This window comes from Hoplias malabaricus, chromosome 2 (genome assembly GCF_029633855.1).
Source record: "Hoplias malabaricus isolate fHopMal1 chromosome 2, fHopMal1.hap1, whole genome shotgun sequence".
NCBI classification, from domain to species: Eukaryota; Metazoa; Chordata; class Actinopteri; order Characiformes; family Erythrinidae; genus Hoplias; species Hoplias malabaricus.
The window spans coordinates 15797003-15819260 of record NC_089801.1 but is presented as its reverse complement, the minus strand read 5'-3'; the positions used below and the strand labels follow the sequence as shown (position 1 = coordinate 15819260).

The following is a 22258-nucleotide window of genomic DNA, read 5'->3' as shown; positions in this document are numbered from 1 at the left end:
ACACATTCATATCATATATTTGGATATATATGTATAGTCACTTTACTGCAAACATAATCACAGAATTTATTGCTGCTTCTGCTGCAAAAATTGTCATTTTTTAATTGAGATTTTTGGTCAGTTCCATGTTCAATGAGGTTAATGTCTCACATTTTAAATGTGTATATATAGAAGAAAATTTCCATAATTAAAAAAAATAGTAAATGAATGTGTATTTGCACACATTCTGCGTGTTTCTGAAAGAGGAGGGTCTGGACAGTTCATTTTAATATGGGTTTGTGTTGACACTGTACTGTTTAGGCAGTATGCCATTAAACTATGTACATCATTTATCAATGTGAATGAATTACGCCTTCGGATGTGTCACACCCATGAATTGCTTTAGAACATTTTATGAGCTGTCCGGTAGTTAAATAATTATATGTATGGTTACATATTTTAAGCTATTAATGCCAGAATCATTTATTGTGAAAAATAAACTTCAGGTTGCATGGAGATCAGCTCGCTAGTGTTACTGTCTTCACACTGCTCACATAGCCAGGTCAGCGCTTAGCTCACAGGGTTATTTATAATTGAGATGAAACGAAGGGGGTGGCACGGTGGCGCAGCAGGTAGTGTCACAGTCACACAGCTCCAGGGACCTGGAGGTTGTGGTTTTGATTCCCGCTCCGGGTGACTGTCTGTGAGGTGTGTGGTGTGTTCTCCCCGTCTCCATGTGGGTTTCCTCCGGGTGCTCCGGTTTCCTCCCACAGTCCAAAAACACACGTTGGTAGGTGGATTGGCGACTCAAAAGTATCCATAGGTGTGAGTGAATGTGTGTGTGTGTGTGTGTGTTGCCCTGTGAAGGACTGGCGCCCCCTCTAGGGTGTATTCCCACCTTGCGCCCAATGATTCCAGGTAGGCTCTGGACCCACCGCGACCCTGAATTGGATAAGAGGTTACAGATAATGAATGAATGAAACAAAGGGGGTATGTCCGCATAGGCTTTATGTTTCATTGTCAGCTGTAATGTGTGATGTATGTCCTATTATGATTATGTAAGTATACCCAGATTTGAGTTTTTTGGCAGAAACCTTAAAAGCATGTAAGGTGGCTATAACATGATAAGCCTTCTGCATGTGTTAACGCATAAAAGCTTAATAACGCGTTAACATGCAAGTGTTAACATATTTAGAGCCCAATAGCCTCCACAGAGGTAGTGCACATCCTCTTAAAATAAATGCTACATGTATGCAAAGTGCAGTACACACGTAAAAGTGCAATCAACAGAATCACAGTGGCATAAAGAAAGCTGTGTCAAAGTCAAGTCCACAAATATCTGTGTCTTTCTCTGGTCTGCCCTTTAGTGGAAGCCTCCAGTTACAAGCATAGCACATAGGCAAGTGTATGAACAGTTATGTTCGTGATGCAGACAGTTGTCTCTGCGAACCCATGGCCAAACTGCAAGTATATGTCTAACCTAACTGTGGACATTCTGTGAGAGAAATCAGAACACTTCTTTACTGGCTAAATGTGCTAGAATGGCTTTAGAGGGCAGCAATGAGTACACTTTCTTTGTTTGAACTTGAGCATTGAGTGCAAGCGCACTTGCAACCGTGTCCCAGCTAATACCTTTGGCTAAACTGCTTTAAAGGACAAAATACTAAGTGAAGTAGTAGCACACTCTTGAACAGTAAATATGGTTCTTAATAAATTAATGACAATTATTAATATTGCATTATTGTTTTCCTGCACATAAAGTAACCTCTCCAATATACTTAGTGTGGTTATTTTCCACAGTTTTCTGAGGACGAGGCCAAAACGATCTTGACAATAGCAGGCTAATCAATACTCCAACGGTGTACAGTTACCTAAGCATATTTTAAGGACTTTTTTTCTTGGAAATAACATTAGAATATGTAATTTAGATAAACAGACATGGTGCAGCAGGTAGTATCGCAGTCACACAGCTCCAGGGACCAGGGTCTGTGAGGAGTGTGGTGTGTTCTCCCTGTGTCCGCGTGGGTTTCCTCCAGCTGCTCCGGTTTCCTCCCACAGTCCAAAAACACACATTGGTAGGTGGATTGGCGACTCAAAAATGTCCGTAGGTGTGAGTGTTTGAGTGAATGTATGTTTGTGCCTTCGTTGCCCTGTGAAGGACTGGCGCCCCCTCCATGGTGTATTCCTGCCTTGTGCCCAATGATTCCAGGTAGGCTCTGGACCCACAGCAAACCCTGAACTGGATAAGCGGTTACAGATAATGAATGAATGTGTTTGGGCTGTATCTCATCATATCTGCATAACGTCAGTGGACAGACAGTGAACAAGCTTGTGTTCTTGTAAGCGGCCCATTAGATATCGTAAGTGTAATGAAATCAAGTCAGCCTTCTAACTTTATTGTAACTCTAACTTTGTTGTACACACATGAAAACAATTTTTTTTTAAATTTTCAAATCTGTCTTGACTAATGAGTTAAAATTCATATTTGGCTTCATCAACTGAAAATGCAGTTTACCCAAGTTTTTTTTTTTTTCATTTAAAATATAACACCATTTGAAATAGCTAACCACATAAGAAGTAGGCCTATAAAAATATCTTCATTTTGTATTATTAATGTCCTCATACGATATTTGATTGAATCTGTATATCTTGGTCTACAGAGTATTTATCATTTTTGTCGTGCAAAAACCTGCAATTTCCTTTGCAGATGAATGAATGAATGAATGAATGAATTAAAATCATTTGACAGTTTTACCCTTTGAATTTTGTTTAAATCTCATGATAATTGGACATAAAAAAAGATTCCTTACACTCTTTACATAAATGTCCACTACAAAACATTACTTATGCTATTAAGGCACAGTTGTGAATGTACAGTGTGTTTTTTTTGTAGCTTAAACATATTAAATATGATTATTCAAGCATGGAATCCTTTTGTACTTTCCATTGTCTCTAATAAGGGTTTGACTCTTAAAAATGAAGATTCTTAACTTGTCCATGATTAAACAAATAAACATTTCCACTGATGTTTGCAAAGAAATTACACATTTAAATCATGTCATGTCATTTGACCAGAGTTTCAATCTTTTCCATACAACTAAATCTCCTTTACAAAAATAAAAATGAATATAATAATAATAAAAAAATTCTAGAACAATCAATGGAACATTTCTTTCAACAACCTAATGTGGTTCTTCCAAGGCATCACTCTCAACCCTTTAGGACCCTTTTCTTTTTAAAATGTATAAGATTTCAATGCAGTCGTAATATACAGTGCAACTTGCACTACACAACATTCCTTCCTCAGACTACAGACTTGGACAGTTCCACTAGCCGTTCCTCTGAGTAGCGACGGTAGTGGTCCCCAAGCAATGGCTCCAGCCCTTCAGGAGAGCTGTAAGCCCTCACCACACATGCGATGACGCCGCCTGCCACCAGCACCACCAGCACCACCACAACAATCGCTATGGTCAGGATCTCAGACAGAGTGTATGGCCGAGCTGGACACAGACAGAAAAAGAGGTGCCAAATAAAATACACTAAAATACAAAGTATGTTACAGTAGTAGTTTCTTATAAAAGATATAGTGTTTTACATTGCATAGTGCTAATTGGTGGATATAAGCTTCCATTGTTTGTTCACTACATTAGCCTCTTGGCTCCAGTACTCAGACTGGCACTTCAAGCATTAAATATCATTTGGAGACTGCAAGTTTGATATCTGGTGATGCTAGCTATCCAAGTCCAAGAGAGCTTAATTAGAGAGCTTTCCTCTCTGTGTGGAAACTATAGCCTTTCCTCAGCCCTGTTAGACAGTTTGGATGCCTGATAGTGGACATAACACAATGAGAGACTTAGTGCTCTCCTTTAAGCGTGTTGAGCTGTCCAGTGTTGTCGTGTATCTGAAGACGCATGTCCTCATATTAGTTTCCTTGGTCAGTGGAGATAAGACTCTATATAAGATTTGGTATTTTGGCTCCTGCGTTCCCCTTATAGTTGCAGAGTGTAGTTCACTTTTACAGCACTGTCCTTTTAAGGGGAGGTGGTTTCTTACCTTCCTCCAAAAGTTACATAGTGGAATTTCTGCAGTGCTGCGCCCAGTTTAGCGGTGACAGAGGCTCTATTCAACTTATAACAGGGCAGTGAAGCATCATTCATTTAATGAGTGAATTGGTAACAACTGAATTGGGGAGAAGACAGAGGTCAAATGAAATATTAAATTAAATGCAAAAAATATGGCTTGGCTGATCATCAGAACAAAGATGCAAATCATAAGTATGACTTTTTAAAAAACGAGTTCATTCACCAGATATATTTCCTATAACTTTTTGTGTGTCCAATTATTATTTTAGATTCGTGTATTTAAGAATAAACAACAACAAATTACCAGTATAACAAAGCCATCAACTGTCACTCACTTGGCCATTTGACCTGATAAGCGTAACCCAGGCCCTCAGGAGCAGAAATGAACATTTCAGCATTTTTGATGGGTGGCCAAAAAGGAACCATGTTGAAGTCCCGGTTGTGACCAATGGGAGCATTCTCTTCAGGGTACACCACAGTGCCTGAAACACATGCGTAGAATATGTACTTAAGGTCAGTGAATCTCAACTGTATCCTCACACAAAAGCCTGTGGGGGGGTTATCTGTTATTTATTGCTTTGTTTTTAGTCCTCCAACCATAAGGCATTTTTCAGGTGGGCAAACATTTAATTTCTCTTCATCCTCAACGGGCTAGAATGGATTCTGTACTTGATTCAATTAATTATAGCTAGAGATGATAACACAGCAGCGTGAATGTGTATTATTCTGTGGAAGAAAGAAAGCTGGACCAGCATGGTGCTAAAGAATAATACAGCAGAACCCAGTCTTTAAAACACTTTTACATAAAGATATATACATATATATATATTGTGTGTGTGTGTCATGTGTTGTTCCATTAATATATCATTTCACAGCAGCTGTGGTTCATATTTTTAAAATTAATGTTTCAACAAAGGTTCTTTAGTAAAAGGAAAGGTTCTCTATGGGTCCTTTGCATTGTGAATGGGTTCTTCACATTGATGGAGAACGAGCTATAGAATAGTTTCTATACTGCAACAAATGGTTTTTTTATTGTTACTAAGTCAATCTTGAGCAGAGAGAATGCATAGCATACTTGATTGTTACCCTTGTTTTTTTTTAACCATTTACTGACACTGGGGCTTTGTAAACACATTAGACAGGTTTCCAGTGCTCAAACAGATTGGAGAACAGCAAATCCATCCATTATCTGTAACCGCTTATCCAATTTTAGGGTCGCGGGGGGTCCAGAGCCTACCTGGAATCATCGGGCGCAAGGCGGGAATACACCCTGGAGGGGACGCCAGTCCTTCACAGGGCAACACAGACACACACACATTCACTCACACACTCACACCTACGGACACTTTCGAGTCGCCAATCCACCTGCAACGTGTGTTTTTGGACTGTGGGAGGAAACCGGAGCACCCGGAGGAAACCCACGCGGACACGGGGAGAACACACCAACTCCTCACAGACAGTCACCCGGAGCTGGAATTGAACCCACAACCTCCAGGCCCCTGGAGCTGTGTGACTGTGACACTACCTGCTGCACCACCGTGCCACCATAGAAGAGCAAATGCTGAGAAATATTTTATTATTCTCACAGATATTAAATTTACATTTATATTGTTGTATTACATTGTACATAGTGTGTGTGTGTGTGTGTGTGCGTTTACCAGGGCTGTGTCTCTGGAGCCACTCATCAAAGATGGCATCAGTGAAGGTGTGCAGAAGGACAAAGATGGGGTCATTGGGCGACAAGTGGGTCTGACCACCCGTGCCATTCAGGAACAGATGAGCCAGGTTGTGTAAACTCCTCACCACTGGATCATACTCCCCTTGAGGGGCGCTATAACCTAAAAAAAAAACAACCAAAAAAAAACCAACGGATCAGGAAACAGTGGCATATGTAATACCTGGCTCACACAACAGTAGGGTGACCAGACGTCCTCTTTTACCCGGACATGTCCTCTTTTTTAGACTAAAAAAATGTCCGGGCGGAATTTCACAAATGTCCGGGATTTTGTTTTTCTAGAGTTTATATAGAATTTCGAGAAGCGTTTCGTTCACAAACTAGTCCCGCCCTCCCCTACTCCGATTGGTTCACTTGAGTGAGAAGGGGGCGTGGTGAAGTAGCCTAAAATCTTCTGATTGGACGGTCTGACTGTAGAGCTACCGCTATTGGTCGATAACCTTCTCTGTAAACATTTAATTGGTCAGTCTGCACATCAGTAGTCCTTGTTTCCGTCAGGCAAAGCTCATGGACCTAGCCCCCCCATTTAGATCTGGTCCCCTACACAACAGGATTTTAAAAATCCTAACCGATGTAGATGTTGAAAACGTGAGACAGCCCATGAAGACATTTTCCACAGATTTGCCCTGTGCTTGATCATTGTTAATCCTCAAAAGTCCCCACTCTACACGATCCGTCCTGAATTAACCACCAAACACACCGATAGATAGCTCCGCTCCTCGGAACGTCGCAGGAGTTTCTCCCGAAGTGCTAAAAGACTCGGGCTGTGTCCGGTTGCGTTTTTTTTTTGTAACCGAGTTACATTGGAGTATTCAATATTTCAGCACTTTGCCAGGGCCCCTGTACACAAGCGCTCCCACGCCAGAATAATTACAACTTTGAAGATATTTGAGCAAAAACGGGGAGCATTTTAAATAAGCTTTAAATACAGAAACAACTTTGCACCATCCTTCCTCAGAACACTGCTTCAGGAAACAGCACTCTGGACATTTCAGACACAACCTCAGTGTAAACAAAACTGGCAAATGGCGGTGAAATAACCCCAGCTCTTTCGGGAATTACGTTAACGTGGCGTTTTACACCCAAGAATCGGCTTCCACCCCCCACACTGCAGGATTCTGAGTCGTAAATATTGAACATGTTTCATATTTATGATTCACTGAGAGGACATTGGAGGAGTAAAGATTGGATTATAGACTCCCCACACTACAGGACAATCAGGGAGGATAATTGTTTAGGATCACCCTAAGACCTTGATTCTCGGTGAGACTAAATCAGCCCGATTATCCTGTAGTGTTGGCGATCAAGGGAGTATTTGAAGCACACTTTCGTTGTGATATTGGCTTTTTTATGCAGATTAAAAATATGCAATGCAGCAGCCCGTTCCTTTTCAGAATGACAGTACTCCTGTACACAAAGTGAGGGCCATAAATTAATGCTTTGATGAAAAACGTTTGTTGTGAAAGTGCCACAATGGCCTTCAAAGGGCCCTGACCTTAACCCCACTGAAACTAATGATGGTTTTCCATTGCATGGTAACTTATCAACTCAGGTCGGCATGGCTCGACATGCTTTCGGCCTTGGTCCCAGGTCACTTTTCCTTTTGCACAGCTCCCTTGTGAAATGTAGCGGGTGATGTCGTAAAACCCCATCTGTAACAGGAACCACAGGCTTTCGAAACCACAAACAACAGAGGTAACGTTATGTGCTCTTTACTCTTGTGTATCCATGGGTTGTTTTTGTTTTTGGGGGTATTTTGTGGACTAAACATGGCTCTGCACTCCAGTTCTCACAGAGCTTTCAGAGCTTTTTTTCCGTTCCTTGTTGCACATTCACTTCTGGCTGGAGTGTTTCTTTCACCTCCAACCTAAGAAGCTTTTGAATGTCTCCAAAAGACCATGCTGTAATTTTATAAGCTGTCATTGTGAGTCAGATTTAAATAAATGTGATTCCTACTGTTAACTGAAGATTTTACAGAGCCCCCCCCCTCCCTCCTGGGTGACTGTCTGCGAGGAGCTTGGTGTGTTGTCTGCGTGGGTTTCCTTCCACAGTCCAAAAACAAACATTGGTAGGTGGATTGGCATCTCAGAAGTGTCCGTGAATGTGTGTTGCCCTGTGAAGAACTGGCGCCCCCTCTAGGTTGTGTTCCTGCCCTGTGCCCAGTGATTCCAGGTAGGCTCCGGACCCACCTGGATAAGCAGACACAGACAATCTTCAGAAATGTAGGCAGGACACCTCCAGGTACCACTAGCCTCAGATCTAAGTCTGAGATGACATTTTAGTATGGAGAGGTAATCATATAAATGACACCCCAGGCTCTGATTATGGAACAAGGTCTCTGGGGGTAAGAAAGGAATTTGTTTTAAGCTCCAAAGCTAGAGACTCTGTAAATGATCAACGTTTTTCCCTTTGTAAAATGGCTTACCCCAAACTACAGAATCACACTTTTCTTAATTCCCACAGGCTTATGAATCAGTTCGATCTCAAGTTTTCCAGATGGTTTACGATTGTGCAAAATGAATTCCAGTTGGGCAAACATCTCCACACTGCAGCTGTCTGTTATATTCTAGATATAACAAGATATAACTGTATTAAAGGTCATGTTTAATCTGAATGATATTACTTTGTGTTATCATATAATCTTTAATATTTCATCCTAATGAACCTTTCTGAAACGTAATTGTTCTGTAAAGTAATCTTGAAATACCTACACTTTTGTGAGAAACTCATGTTTAGAAAGATTATATAATTAATATTGTTTTGGTCATAATTGCAACGGTATGATTCAGGGATGTAAAGATTTTGGTCAGCAACTCCTCAGGGAGACTTTGTTTTGCCAAATGTTGTAATTATATTTGATGTCATCACTTCAGGGATGTTCTGTATAGACTTCTCCAATTACATTTGAAAATGAGGGATTGACTCCTCTCCCTCAGTCATTCAGGACCAATCAGTCATTTAACACATCTCCAAGGCATTGGTCATGATGCCTTGTTTAAACCGTTTAAACCATTTAAGCATTTTGTGCAGTAAAAGAAGCAGGAGAAAATGCAGTAGAGATGTTGTAAGAGTATGAAAAATGGAAAACAAAGAGTAGGAAATAAAATACAGTAGAGAAAGAGAGGAAAATGAGGGCGACAAATAGAAGAAGTTGAGTTAGGGGGAAAGAGGAGAGAAAAAGATATTGAGGAGAAGGATTAGATAAGGAGAAGAGAGTTATCCAGCATGTCTATAGGACAGTCTGGAATTGGACTTTCAACCTGGAAGTTCAGGACTACAGAAATGGAGTGAAAGAAGAATTTAGATTACGTTAGAGCAGTTGGCTCGAGGCAATACAAATTCTAGTCATTATATTAGAAAATTAGTAAGCTTTAGTTTAGTCCAGCGATGTTCGACTCCCCGGCCCTGGGCATGAAGAAAACATCAGACCTATGAAACCTAAGAGAGCTTAAGGCCCCAGTCTGCAGCCCAGGACAGACGTGCCCATTGTTAGCCAAAGGACACAAATCCAATATGGAGAAGGCCACAAGCACCTTTGGAGGTGTTGCCCCACTACGGCTTTGTCTCTGACCAAAGCCCTGCGAAAAAGAGGAATAGCGAATGACCACTGCAGCAACACAACCGATGTGGAAAGTCCTCTGCTGACACCATCTCAACATCTCCAGGGAGAACGTAAGGTCACGTGATTCATTTCATAACTCAGTTAGTGTTGAGTGTAATTATGGGATGAACTAAAGCTCTCTTTTAGAATTTTGTGTTATCATAGAGAACATTCCCTCATGTTATTAATAATTCCTCCTCCCTTATGTATTACTGTAGTCAATTTTAGTATATAAATGTGTAATCAATATTCGATATTTAATATTATATTTAAATGTAACAGCAGGTAGTGTCGCAGTCACACAGCTCCAGGGACCTGGAGGTTCTGGGTTCAAGTCCCGCTCCAGGTGACTGTCTGTAAGGAGTTTGGTGTATTCTCGCCGTGTCTGCGTGGGTTTCCTTTGGGTGCTTCTGGGTTTCTTCCAACAGCCAAAAACACACGTTAGTAGATAGATTAGCAGCTCAAAAGTGTGTGCTGCACTGTGAAGGACTGGCGCCCCCTCCAGGGTGTGTTCCCACCCTGCGCCCAGCGATTCAGGGTAGGCTCCGGACCCACCGCAACCCTGAACTGGATAAGAGGTTACAGGCAATTAATAAATGACATAATTAATTAATGATTATAATGGATCCCGTGACATCAGGCCACAGATTTGCCTAGTGGAAAAGCAAAAAAGCAGAGCCACTCTGAGTAGGTACTATGCTGTGGAAAAGAACCATAACTGTCCAACATCAGTGCCTGACCAGAGTTTGGGTCACATCTTGACATTCTGAGGTGAAAAAAAAAACACCTGGAGGCCTCACAAGTCTGTGAGCAGAAATATTAATTCTGTATCTGAAACTCTGAACATTGGTGGTTGTAGTTCACCTTCGATGGTGTTCCTGAAGCTCCTCGAGGAGGTTGAGTAATATGGAGGCGTATCAAACGTGTTCAGATCCAGGCAGTCAACGATATCCTGAGGCTCTGGTAGTTTCTGGACCAACGGCCGAGCCACATTACCTGCAGGGTTTCGTCTGATAGGGCCTCCCTCTGTGTCTACACACACACACACACACACACACACACACACACAATTTACTTTATACGTATTGCGTCTATTGGGGTACAATGTTTTGAAACTTTCACAGTGTTTGTATCCTTCATCAGGCTCTTTTCTGTTTAAGAGGATGTGACATTTGATGGCATTTCAAGTTTATTTCTTATCAAAACTGTGGTATCTTGTAGTCTGTGATTTACATTATTTTTGCTGTTATTGTTCAAATAAAATAAATAAATATGTCATTAAAGGAAATGTGAGATGAAAATCGAACAGTTTTTTATATAAAGTAATCTTTATGGTGACTTTACAATCATGCCCAGTATTTAATCATTCGTTTGTGTTTGAGTGACATCTCATTTGTATTTGTTGTGCTATTGCAGCGTGGTGTATTTTCCTTTCTCAATGAAATAATTGTTTTCTCAGAGAAGTAGGTTAAATTAGGTTAAGCTGGATCGTGCACATGATGGATATTGTAGGTTTTACCCATATCAGACCGCTTCATCCAACCCTGCTCACATGCCTAGAAGGATTAGTTCAAACTGTATGTGTTTGTACGCCTGTTTCTCTGAGTTATGTTGTTGTTTTTTTTTATAATAAATATATTTTATGTATGAATATGAGGCTGTGTGATCATTTATTTTGGTATTAATATTGTTTCACAAATTGTTATTATTTTTTATTCTTATTATTTTATTTTTCTATTCTTAATATATCTGTAACGACAATATGCCATTACCAGGCCATATAAACCGCTGTCTCCCACCTTGAGGACCACTGACTTGTAGACCTGTAAGTCCACTAAACCACAGTTACTAATTGAGGACTGGACCTGAGTTTTGAAATTAAATACTGGAAAATAAACAGCAGGGGACAGCCAGGAGGAGACTCTGAGAAAGCCACTCTCAAAGTACTTTGTTAATGTAAAAATACTACTGCAATCTGTGAAACTATGCTGAAATACAGTCCCATAAGCCAGACCATGTATAGGATTTAGGGACCAACTAATTTGAAAGGAAAGTGCCATTTGTTTGATATTGAAATGGACCAATCAGGACATGTTTGACTCTAACCGGTCCTAACAAAATAATTATATAATTATAAATGGGACAGTGCATTTTTATTGACTATATCTCAAATTATGTTAGATTACAGTCAATAGACACTAGCTTTTAGCCTGGTAAACTTTTTTTATTATTTAAACCAGTGCACAAAAGTGAATGTATTAGTGGGAGGTGAGATTTATTTCATAACATTTGCTTTGTTTAAATACCTCGTGTTAGTCTGTGTTAACTGTCTTGTTGGACATTATTGTTTGAATTGCAATATAATTGATTGCTGATTTAAACACTGTGAAAAACACTCTAAAACTAAAGTGATGTTTATTTATTTAAGCTTGACCTTGGTGTTTGTTGTTGCCAGTTGCACAGTATCTAGGACTCCCCTCGTCTCTCAAAATGCCCCAACATTTTAGGGTGAGGGAAAGTATACATTCTTCTGAGGCATAGGATGTCTTTTACAGCTTCATTTATACCGCTGTTAAAGGGAATGTGTACATTTGTGGGAAAATTATGTTCTTGGTCTTGTTCAGAAGCTCTGTTTTTTAAAGTGGAACGGTAGGTTTGAGGGGAAAAATGACTGTTGTTTGTACATGGCTGAATTTTGACTTATATTTCCACCTTATGTAATCCGAAACAGCAAAAATCGTTCTATGTTACCCACCTATGGAGCAGGAATAGAGCAATATCCTCACTGCTATTTGTAATTTTCAATGTTTGGCGGTCTCTCCATTTACCAGATTCCTTTTTGTCAGCAGAGAGAGAGACCAGACTGAGACCCTTTGGGTTTTTAACCATTTACTGACACTGATTTTGAGCACGCATAGTGAGTGGTGGAGAGCTATCAAATGGTGAGGAAACATCCTCAAAATTTTATAAAACGTGTTTTTTAAATTTAGTCATGAACATCACCTGGACTGCTCAACATGCTAAATGTCCATATTTGTTGTGTTTGCTAACAGTCTGTCTAGATTTGTGCTGGTGATGAGGGGATAGACAGGGCCATACCCCCAGAGAGCTCTTTTGGAGCGCACAGCCTTGGATGACTGAGGCTTCAGCAGTAATTCACTAATCTCCCAGTGATAGGACTAATGAACACACTACTGCACAAGTAGGAACCTCCTGGTTAAAATGATCTACATATGAGCATCTAAGCCTGAGATAAATCACAGCAAAATTCTTATCTGCAGTGCATATCTCACACCTCAAACTGCAGCATCTGCTGCTCGCACCTAGCCTGAAACTGCTAATTAATTTCATTTCATTGACACCTGCAGAAATCTGTTTTTTTTGTTGTGATTGTCATCACCATTTTTAAACTGTAGTGTTATTATTAGTTGAGCAAAGCATGTTTGAATTGCTGATATTTTGTATACACTAGGGTGACCAGATCTGAGATGGTGAAAAAGAGGACACGTCCCGCGGGTGGGTGGGTGGGTGGGGGGGGGGGTGATGAGCTCTCGCCCCTCACTGCCATTGTATGCTTAGCTGAACCTATGTGTACTTTTAGGTCCTTTACAACTTTATTTGCTACACAAAACCTGGGAATTTCTTTTTTAATTCATCCGAGAACTTACATTTACGTTTCGGCATAGCTGCTCGAGATGAGGGTAGGTACGTGAGCTTTGCCTGAAGTTAACAAGGACTACTGACGTGCAGATTGACCAATTAAATGTTTACAGAAATGGCTATCCCTCAGTAACAGTAGCTCTAAAGTCAGACCGTGCAATCAGAAGATTTTAGGTTACACTCAAGCGAACCAATCGGAGTAGGGGAGGGCGGGACTAGTTTGTGAACGAAATGCTTCTCGAAGTTCTATGTAAGCTCTAGAAAAACAAAATCCCAGACGTTTGTGAAATTCTGCCCAGACATTTTTTAAGTCTAAAAAAGAGGACATGTCCGGGTAAAAGAGGACGTCTGGTCACTCTAGTATACACTATGGTTTGGGAATCAGGGATCAGTCATTTCAATTGTAGTAATGAACTTGGTTGCACATATGCAAATTCAGATGCTGAATTTTGTTCCAACTGCCCTGACACCTTTGATGTCACATATGGTACTTTGCAAACAACCTCTGTAGACCCCCTGCCCAAAAGAAAACTCACTCCAATATCTTTCATCAACATTAAGAAGTAATGCTTGTTAACAACAAGTAACAAGTTATCTGAATAACTAAAACAGTGCTGGCTCTCTGCGTGTGAAAATTTGTTTCTCAGTGTTCAGCTGGTAGTGAGCAATGAGTAAAAAAATTTGAGTAGAGAAATTTGATCTCTGTACAAAAAGATTAAAATGCTAATTTTAAAAAAAGATTATTTTAATACAGTATTTAGTATTTAATCTTTTAAATCTGAAATAAATTTATCTAAAATTATTCATGCTATTTAATTTATATGATTTTATGTAGCCCAAAAGTTATTATTATTGTTGATAACAAACGATTCAGATTTGTAAGTGGTAATGTACAATACATGCCTACAGGTTTCTAGACATCCTATTAATGATTGAATTAAGCTAGTTTAGTATGAAACCCTTGAGGACACAGATATTTAGTTGTGCATAACTGGCTTGTACAATCTCCATAGGAAAGCATTTAATGAGCCCAATTTTTGGTCATATAATGTATGCAATACAGGTGCTTATGTAAGTATGTAAGGTTCTCTTACTGTTGCAGATAGTCCCCAGGGTTTCATACTCTTCAACACTCTCACACAGAACTCTCCACTGGGAGAAAACTGAGTTGGAGCTGATCCCGTCGGTGTCAAAGTTGCTCCTGGATCCAAACAGATCATCTGTGCAGATATCACACTCACTGCCTCCTATGGCAAAATTCCAGTATGGCAGTGCAAATGTAGGGTCTTCCAGCATGTCCTACACACACACACACACATTCTTTTGACATGAACTTGCAGAGTTTAGGGACACACAATGAATGATGTGAATTTTGACATACGTATTTTGAAACTGGAATATGTGCCAGGGTTTGATCGTTAATTTATTAATTCTTTTTCTGTAACTGCTATCCTGTTCAGAGATGAAGCAGGTCTGGAGCCTACCCAGAATCACTGGCACATAGGAGGAACACAACCTGCACAGGGCACCACACACTCACAGATTCTTCCACTCACACTTTTGTATGACCAATTCACCTACAAGCATGTGTGTTTGGACTGTGTGAAGAAACCCATGCAGAAACTGGTAGAACACACCAAACTCTTCATGGTCAGTGACCCAAGTGTGGTTTAAACCCATGACCTCAGGCGCCTTGAACTGTGCGACACTAACTTTTGCGCCATCATGCCACCATCTATAAGGGTTAATAAACAAACAAGAATAAAAAAAAAAAATTGAACAAAACTCCAAAAGGATGTGTTTATTGTCTATGTCCAGGCAATTTTGAATCATTCTGTAGTCTCAGAAAACTATTTTACACAGTTAGCAATTTTTTATTTATTTTATTATTATTATTATTATTGTGTGTGAAATGCATGTTGTGTTTTTGGACATTGGAATGTTGGTCAAACGTTATGCTGTGTGTAGTGCTAAACATAGTGCTAAAACAGCACCAGACCAAACCTGCTTAGCCAAAAGAAAAGTTGTAGTGAGAAACAGAGGCTGCCTCTTCAGATGAGTTTTAAGCTAACGCTAAAATGGGCCATGGTGAATGTTGACGGGACTCATTCTCTTTTACAGGTGGTCTGTTTTTCTCAGTGGATGATGTTACAACAAATTATTTTGTCAGATAATAATTTTTTTTTTAATGTTTCTGGATCCAGCTGACATCAGCTATAGTAGTTAGCTTAGTTAGCATGGACTTGTCGTAAAGCATAATCAAAGGAAAAACTGCGATAAATTTAACTTAGGATGAGTTCTGATGCTGAGAATGACTACTATTTTTTATAAGAAATATTATTTATATATATTCATTAATTAATTCATTGTCTGTAACCACTTATCCAATTCAGGGTCACTGGCACCAGCCCCCACAGGGCGAAATACACTCAAACAATCACTCACACCTACGGACACTTTTGAGTCACCAATCCACTGGTGACTGTGGACTGTGGGAGGAAACGGGAGCACCCAGAGGAAACCCATGCAGACACAGGGAGAACACACCAAACTCCTCACAGACAGTCACCCGGAGCGGGATTTGAACACACAACGTCCAGTATTATTTTGACTGTCATGTGAAGCCAACTACTGCTTCTTTCCAAAACTGCAACTAATACAACACAACTGGACATCTCTACATGCTTCTAAAAAATAGTTCAGATCTGTTACGCCAAATAAGAGACCAATGCTGGTGTTGAGGGATGTAATGACAGGGCAAGCACTTAAACATCTGCAACAATTCCAATAGAATTCCAGAAGTGTTCACAGTTATGGTACTCACTGAAATGGAATATAATATAGATAGTTATTCACAAATATGAGTTAACACAAAAATATGAGTGGGCACAATATCACCCACTATTACTGAAAAGTATTCAAATATTCACCCAAATATCAAACACACACAAGTTTCATAGTGCAGTTTCTGTAGTCTTGAGCCCAGAGTAGCAATGACAGAGTCTGTGTTCCCCTTATTACAGGTCAGTGAAGCATCACAATTAATTTGAAGTGTAATTCTAAGCTACAATACCACCTAGGGGTAAAAAATGTGATCATAACCACAAAAAATGTGTTTATGACTCTTATATCTGGTTGGCTGGTTTTGGACTCACCTGCATGTCTCTCTCCAGATGCAGCAGGTGGAAGCGGTGCCAGGTTAGGAACCCTGGTCCTTCGTGAGAGAAGTCCACTCCTCCAAAGCTGTGCTCCCCATGTCCCATAAATGTCTTTCCCACCGAGTAGTAATGAGTCCACACGAAGAAATTATAAATGGTGATGTTCTCACAGTGGATGCTGTTTCCGTCTGTGCTGAAGATCTCCTCATATCGGCGAGTGCAAATGACTAAGTCAGGGTGGACAGTGCGTTTAGCTTGATCCAGAGCATTAACAAATGCTTGCTTCTCCTCAGCAGACATCTCCATGATGTTACGACGCACTGCACATGAATGGGAAATGAGAAACAGACATGGAAAAATATGCAGGATTGTGAGGCACAGTGTAACACTGGACAAAATTTAACGGAATTTGTTTTATAAGCTCATATAGAATATGCTTTTGGCATTGCATTAATTGTTGGTGTAGGGAGGTGGGAAAGTATTCCTGGGCAAAATTCCTAATTCTCTGCTAGGCCACTACAGTTACCTTTTGCAGAATCAACAGGTGCTAAACAATAAACAGTCAATGCTCTTTGATTTTGTGCTAGTAAACATGATATTAGGCATGCAAGTATGTTTAAAAGCATTTTTGTGTATAATATATTTCTAATTCAAAATTATAACATTCTCCCGCTCTTTTGTAATTTTATGAAAATTTGTGTAGTAAAAAAAATCCCCAAATCTAAAAATTATTATATATACAGGATGTTCATAATCACTGACATGAGAATCACTGAATTTAAATAATCTAAACCAAAACTCACACCTATTTTGGATAAGAAATTATCCCCAAAAACAGAACAAATCGATCCACATTCATTTTCCTTCACAGCAAATTCATCAGTGTGAATTATTAGTGTTGACTGAGTAAAATGAATGAATAAATAAAATGATCATTAATAACAGGTGAATCATTTTCTGAGGAGATAAGATGTGACATTATGACGTTGCATGAGTCTTTTAGAAACTGAAAGCCAGTGTCTTGGAAATAAAAGAAGAGCTTTTTTTTGTGTTGTCTGTGCTTGTCTATGTGTGTAACCCTACCGACGTTGACTCTGCGGTCACAGTTTGGGCCGGTCAGCCCGTGTTTGCATTGTCCACAGTGGGATCCACCAAAATTATTATTGCATCGACAGGTTCTGTTGAAGAAGCGCAGTGGCCATTTTTCTCTGTCATCTCGTCCGTTGTGAGGATACTGAGGCCCATGAGGCCGGAAATCTGCAACGATTGGTTCACATCGTCCTCGTCCACTGCTAGATCCGCACTCATCGTTGGCCTGGCCAGTAGGGGATGGACAGCAGGTACCGCTACGTAGGCTTTCAGGGGTCATGCACTGACGCGGGAACTGACCTTGAGTCACCACGGTGTATGTACACACCAACAACACTCTGCGCCACATCCTATATCACACCACATACAGAAAATAATTACTGTCAAAGAAACAATAGGCATTGTCCCTGCTGAACAACCAGAGAATGTGCCTAAGGTGTAGTTCTACTGCACTATTCGAATCAGCCCAAAATGGCCGCTGTGCTTGTGCGCAGACTTTACTCAGCAATCTATTGAATATTTGCAGCACAAAAATAACCAAAACCATCCTTTGTAGTCAGTTATGTTTGTGCCTAATAACAACATAAAGTTTTAAAGTGACTGAAATGCATGTGAACCAAAAATGACCCATACACCGATCAACCATAACATTATGACCACCTCCTTATTTGTACATTCATGGTCCATTGTGAGCTCCACTGATCAGACAGGAGCACTTTAAAGTTCTATAATTACAGACTGGAATCCATGTGCTTTGCATACTTCGTTTGTTCCTTTTCATCCAGTTCTTCTCAGAGATGGGGCCTCGAATCTGAGAGTTGGGCTCGAGTCGCACTTAAGTCGCTGAAACAGTGACTTCTGACTTAACTTGAGACGTGCCTTCAAATGACTCGGACTCAAGCTTCAGACTCATGAACAAATAATTATATTTGTTTAATATAATAATAAGTCATACATTCTCTGCGGTGGTCCTGTGGGGTGTCCTGACCATAGAAGAACTGGATGAAAAGAAGCAAACAAAGTTTGCCAAGTAATAGATGAAATACAGTCTGAAATTGTAGTATTACAAAGTGCTCCTGTTTATTCAGCAGAGCTGAAAGAATGGACTGTGAATATAGAAACTAGGTTGTCAATGTTATGGTTGATTGGTGTATATGTAAAGAGCTGATTTAGGGTAAATATATGGCTGTACTTGTCATGGTAAACTGGATATTGTGTCTATTAAATGTAATCTCTCAAATTATATTTTGAGGGAGAGTTTGCCATATATTCTCTAAATCTACAGAGTACAAGTTCTTGTTGTATATAAAATAGCAAAAATGATTAAATATGCAATTGAGTCCAAACTTTTGGACAGCTGTGCAACCTGAAAATCACTGTCCGAGAAACAATGGGCCTTATCTCAAGAGAATTAGAGAAGAATGTGCCTAAGGAGCTTTTTTCACTGCAGAATATATGAATCAGCCAAATACAAGAAGTCTATGTATTATTTGCAGAAACCACATTTTTAATACTCTACCATTTTCAGACTGCATAGTGGATAACAAGCAGCTGACAGGGATTCAGTTCCCCACCAGTGCAACCACACTGAGATACACCAACAAGAGTCCTTGGGCAAGACTCCCAGCACTTGTGTCATGACTCAATTGTAAGTAGTTTATTGTCAGTGTCAGCAGCGTGTCTAATCTACTTTGAGAAAAGCCTAACAATAATAGAAAAAATATAGTTTAAAATCAATTTAAAAGCTAAAAATGAATGCAGCTACAAATTTTCATGAATACTGAGGCATAGAATGATTGTATATATGATTAATTGTTTAAGTATGGATTTATTTAGTCTCAGATAACGTTATCATCCACAAAGGAAAATAAATATGTAAAATAAATTGTGTAGTGTAAAAACTGTTTGGCTTACCAAGATGCATAAGTCATGAAAGCCCTCAGATTTCTTTTTTCATTTCCAAAAAACTTTAAGGGTATGGTAATTAATTAGCGTAAATATTAGTTTTAACCAATGATAGTAATGAGAAATACAATTACTGTTGTATTAGTATTAGAATAACAAATAACTCTTATGTCGTTAGCTTATGTACTGTAAATTCCTTCATAAATTTTACATTAAAATTACACCTTCAAAATCATTGTGATGCTTCACTGAGCTGTAATAGTGAGAATAGAGCCTCTGTCGTTGCTACTTTGGTCTCAGCACTGCAGAAACTGTACTATGAAACTTTTGGAGGAGGGTAGGAAACCACCCCCCACCTTCTCCACAGATTACACTCTGTAACTGTAGAGGGAGCCCAGGAGCAAAAATACAGAACCTAGTGTTCCTTAAAGATCTATTACATCTGAAATAATAATAAAAGTTATCATTACTGTCATTGGTTAATAATTAACAGTCATAGTAAAGTGGGTAACACTGCTGAATTCAGTGTGTCAGATCAGTATTTAATGCCACCACCACATCACCTTAAATCACACCACCAATTCTTACAGTTGCCTAGCTCAGTAACATGATTAGAACTGTAAATTATTCAGGATAAGAGTGTCTGCTGTATGCTGTAAATGTAAATTGAGACAGCGTTTTAATTAGTGCTTACTGTTTTAACCATCATTAATAGATGTATGTTTATTGTAAAATATTAAGGATGAATTTAATTCACTAATTTACTCTTTGCATGATTTTCAAGATGAATTGTGATGTCTTGTGTGAAATCTAAAATCATATAAAAGTTGACTTTATCTTCTTAGTTAACTCTTACCACACAGAAAACAGATATAATAATAAATATAATAAATGAAAAAAATAAATTAATACATAAAATACCTGATATCCGTTTTCTTTCTTTTCTCTTTCTCTCTCTCACTCTCTCTCTGACTCACTCCCCCACGTCCCCTTGTAGTGCCCCTTGGACATTCTTATTTATACCCCTCCCCTCATGACTACACTCATCTCTCTGATCCCTCCATCTCGTGATCTGCAGCCTCCAGAGAGTGAGAGAGTGAGAGAGAGAGAGAGAGAGAGAGAGAGAGAGACAGAAAGAAAGAAATGTACAATGAAATGGCTCTATGAATTTGTTTAAAAGGCCAGCTTTATATAAGAGCTTTTAGCTGCTGCTCTGAGAAAGGGCAAGCGAAAGAGGAAAAAATACATACTTCTTTCATAAAAGCATAGCTATGTTATGCGCTGGAAGATGTTGCTCCACTGATCAAGAGCTTGTTATTGTATTTGTGCTCTTAGCAGTTCACAGAAGAGAAAGATAGGGGAGTGTATGTCTATATGTGCGAACACATGTGTCCTATATATAGTGCCAACATCAGTACAGTCTTTACAGCTTCTCTGCATAAGCTGGTGTTTTTAGGACTGGCTGCCCCAGAGCTCAAACTTCAGCTTCAGCGAATGCTTTTGGAATTATTTGACCTCTCAGGAGCAGAACATGAACATTTGTAATCAACTTGGCTAAGCATATAAGACTGAACTTTGGAGTTGTGGAAAAGTATCTTTATGTCCTTTTGAAACTGTACTGATGCTGGACATTGTCCTGAAGGCGAAGGGTTGACACATAAAATACCAAATACTAGAAAACTCCAAGCTTTTTAAAAATTATTATATTATATAATAATTATATAATATAATGGCACAGGGAGCAAAGAAAAGAAAGTGAGAAAGGCCATACTAGGGTTAACATTACACTGACTTGCACAGGTGCAAAATCACTACTTTAAAAGGTTTTAGAGGCAACACTGCCTTTAAGGCAGAAGGAACCTAACTGGTTACCAGTCAACAGGAGGGGGAAAGGTGTAAAGCTCCACCTACACCCTCATGTTTGCCTGCTCTGGCTGACAGAAGTTACTTTAGAAGAAATAAATCTGCAGTATACTGTAGTTCTGCCTCATAATTTGTTTAAAGTGTTGCAAAAAATCAGTTTTTGGCTTTTGCTTAAATTGCGTTACTGCCTCAGAGGAAGCTGCAGAATCTTATACAGTAAAATTCAGCTGCCTTTAAGGCAGATTCTAAAGGAGTAGATTTTGCATACTTATGATTGCTGCCTCTGAAGAAGCTGCAGAAATTCTCAGAGGCAGCAATCCTACTCAAATTTGTCTCAGCCTCTGCTTCAGAGCATTATAAACTTCTGCAACTTCCTCTGAGGCAGCGTTACATTATTGTTCCTAAGACCAAGACTTCTCAGAGTGGTTAATCCATCCATCCATTATCTGTAACCGCTTATCCAATTTAGGGTCGCGGGGGGTCCAGAGCCTACCTGGAATCATTGGGCGCAAGGCGGGAATACACCCTGGAGGGGACGCCAGTCCTTCACAGGGCAACACAGACACACACACATTCACTCACACCTACGGACACTTTCGAGTCGCCAATCCACCTGCAACGTGTGTTTTTGGACTGTGGGAGGAAACCCACGCGGACACGGGGAGAACACACCAACTCCTCACAGACAGTCACCCGGAGCGGGAATCGAACCCACAACCTCCAGGCCCCTGGAGCTGTGTGACTGCGACACTACCTGCTGCGCCACCGTGCCGCCCAGAGTGGTTAATTAATGTAACTAATTAGTTGGGAGCATAGAGCAAGGAGCACAGAATGCAAGTAAACATCCCTTGTTTTCCCTTTTTTTGTGCATCCATGAGAATAAAGAGAGTTGATATTTCTCAGTAATATTATCTCCTGCTACTGCTAACTACACTGATATTGGAGAATGTTACCTTGAGTTAGGCATTAAGTTGAATTAAGTACAAAAACTGTGTATTGTTAGCCAGCTTAGCTGCCTAGAGTTTTGCATTGTAGTCTTTGTTGCTACCCAGACAGCGAGCATATATCGGTCCACTGGCATAAAAAGGCTGGCACACCACTAACTGTAGACCACTGCTGGTCCACCATCGGACCACTCAGATTACTGTCCTGTACAGGATATAACAAATTTAAATGCTAAAATGTG

The 22258-nt window shown here is 39.8% G+C and overlaps 1 protein-coding gene across 3 annotated transcripts; it reads right to left on the bottom strand.

The window, feature by feature from the left end:
- Window positions 1-3282: 3282 nt before the first annotated feature.
- Window positions 3283-20649, bottom strand: tyrp1b (tyrosinase-related protein 1b). 3 transcript variants are annotated; one of them, XM_066660499.1, is made up of 8 exons: window positions 20628-20649; window positions 17299-17640; window positions 16213-16535; window positions 14152-14356; window positions 10262-10429; window positions 5720-5899; window positions 4397-4543; window positions 3283-3479 (listed from the first exon to the last, which is right to left on the bottom strand). In XM_066660499.1, exons 1-8 carry the CDS (start codon window positions 20647-20649, stop codon window positions 3283-3285), a joined length of 1584 nt encoding a protein of 527 aa, XP_066516596.1. The 3 variants fall into 3 exon arrangements, with proteins under 3 accessions (XP_066516596.1, XP_066516597.1, XP_066516595.1); XM_066660500.1 differs by lacking the exon at window positions 20628-20649 and adding an exon at window positions 5587-5589 and having other exon boundaries at window positions 17299-17653; XM_066660498.1 differs by lacking the exon at window positions 20628-20649 and having other exon boundaries at window positions 17299-17653.
- Window positions 20650-22258: the final 1609 nt, after the last annotated feature.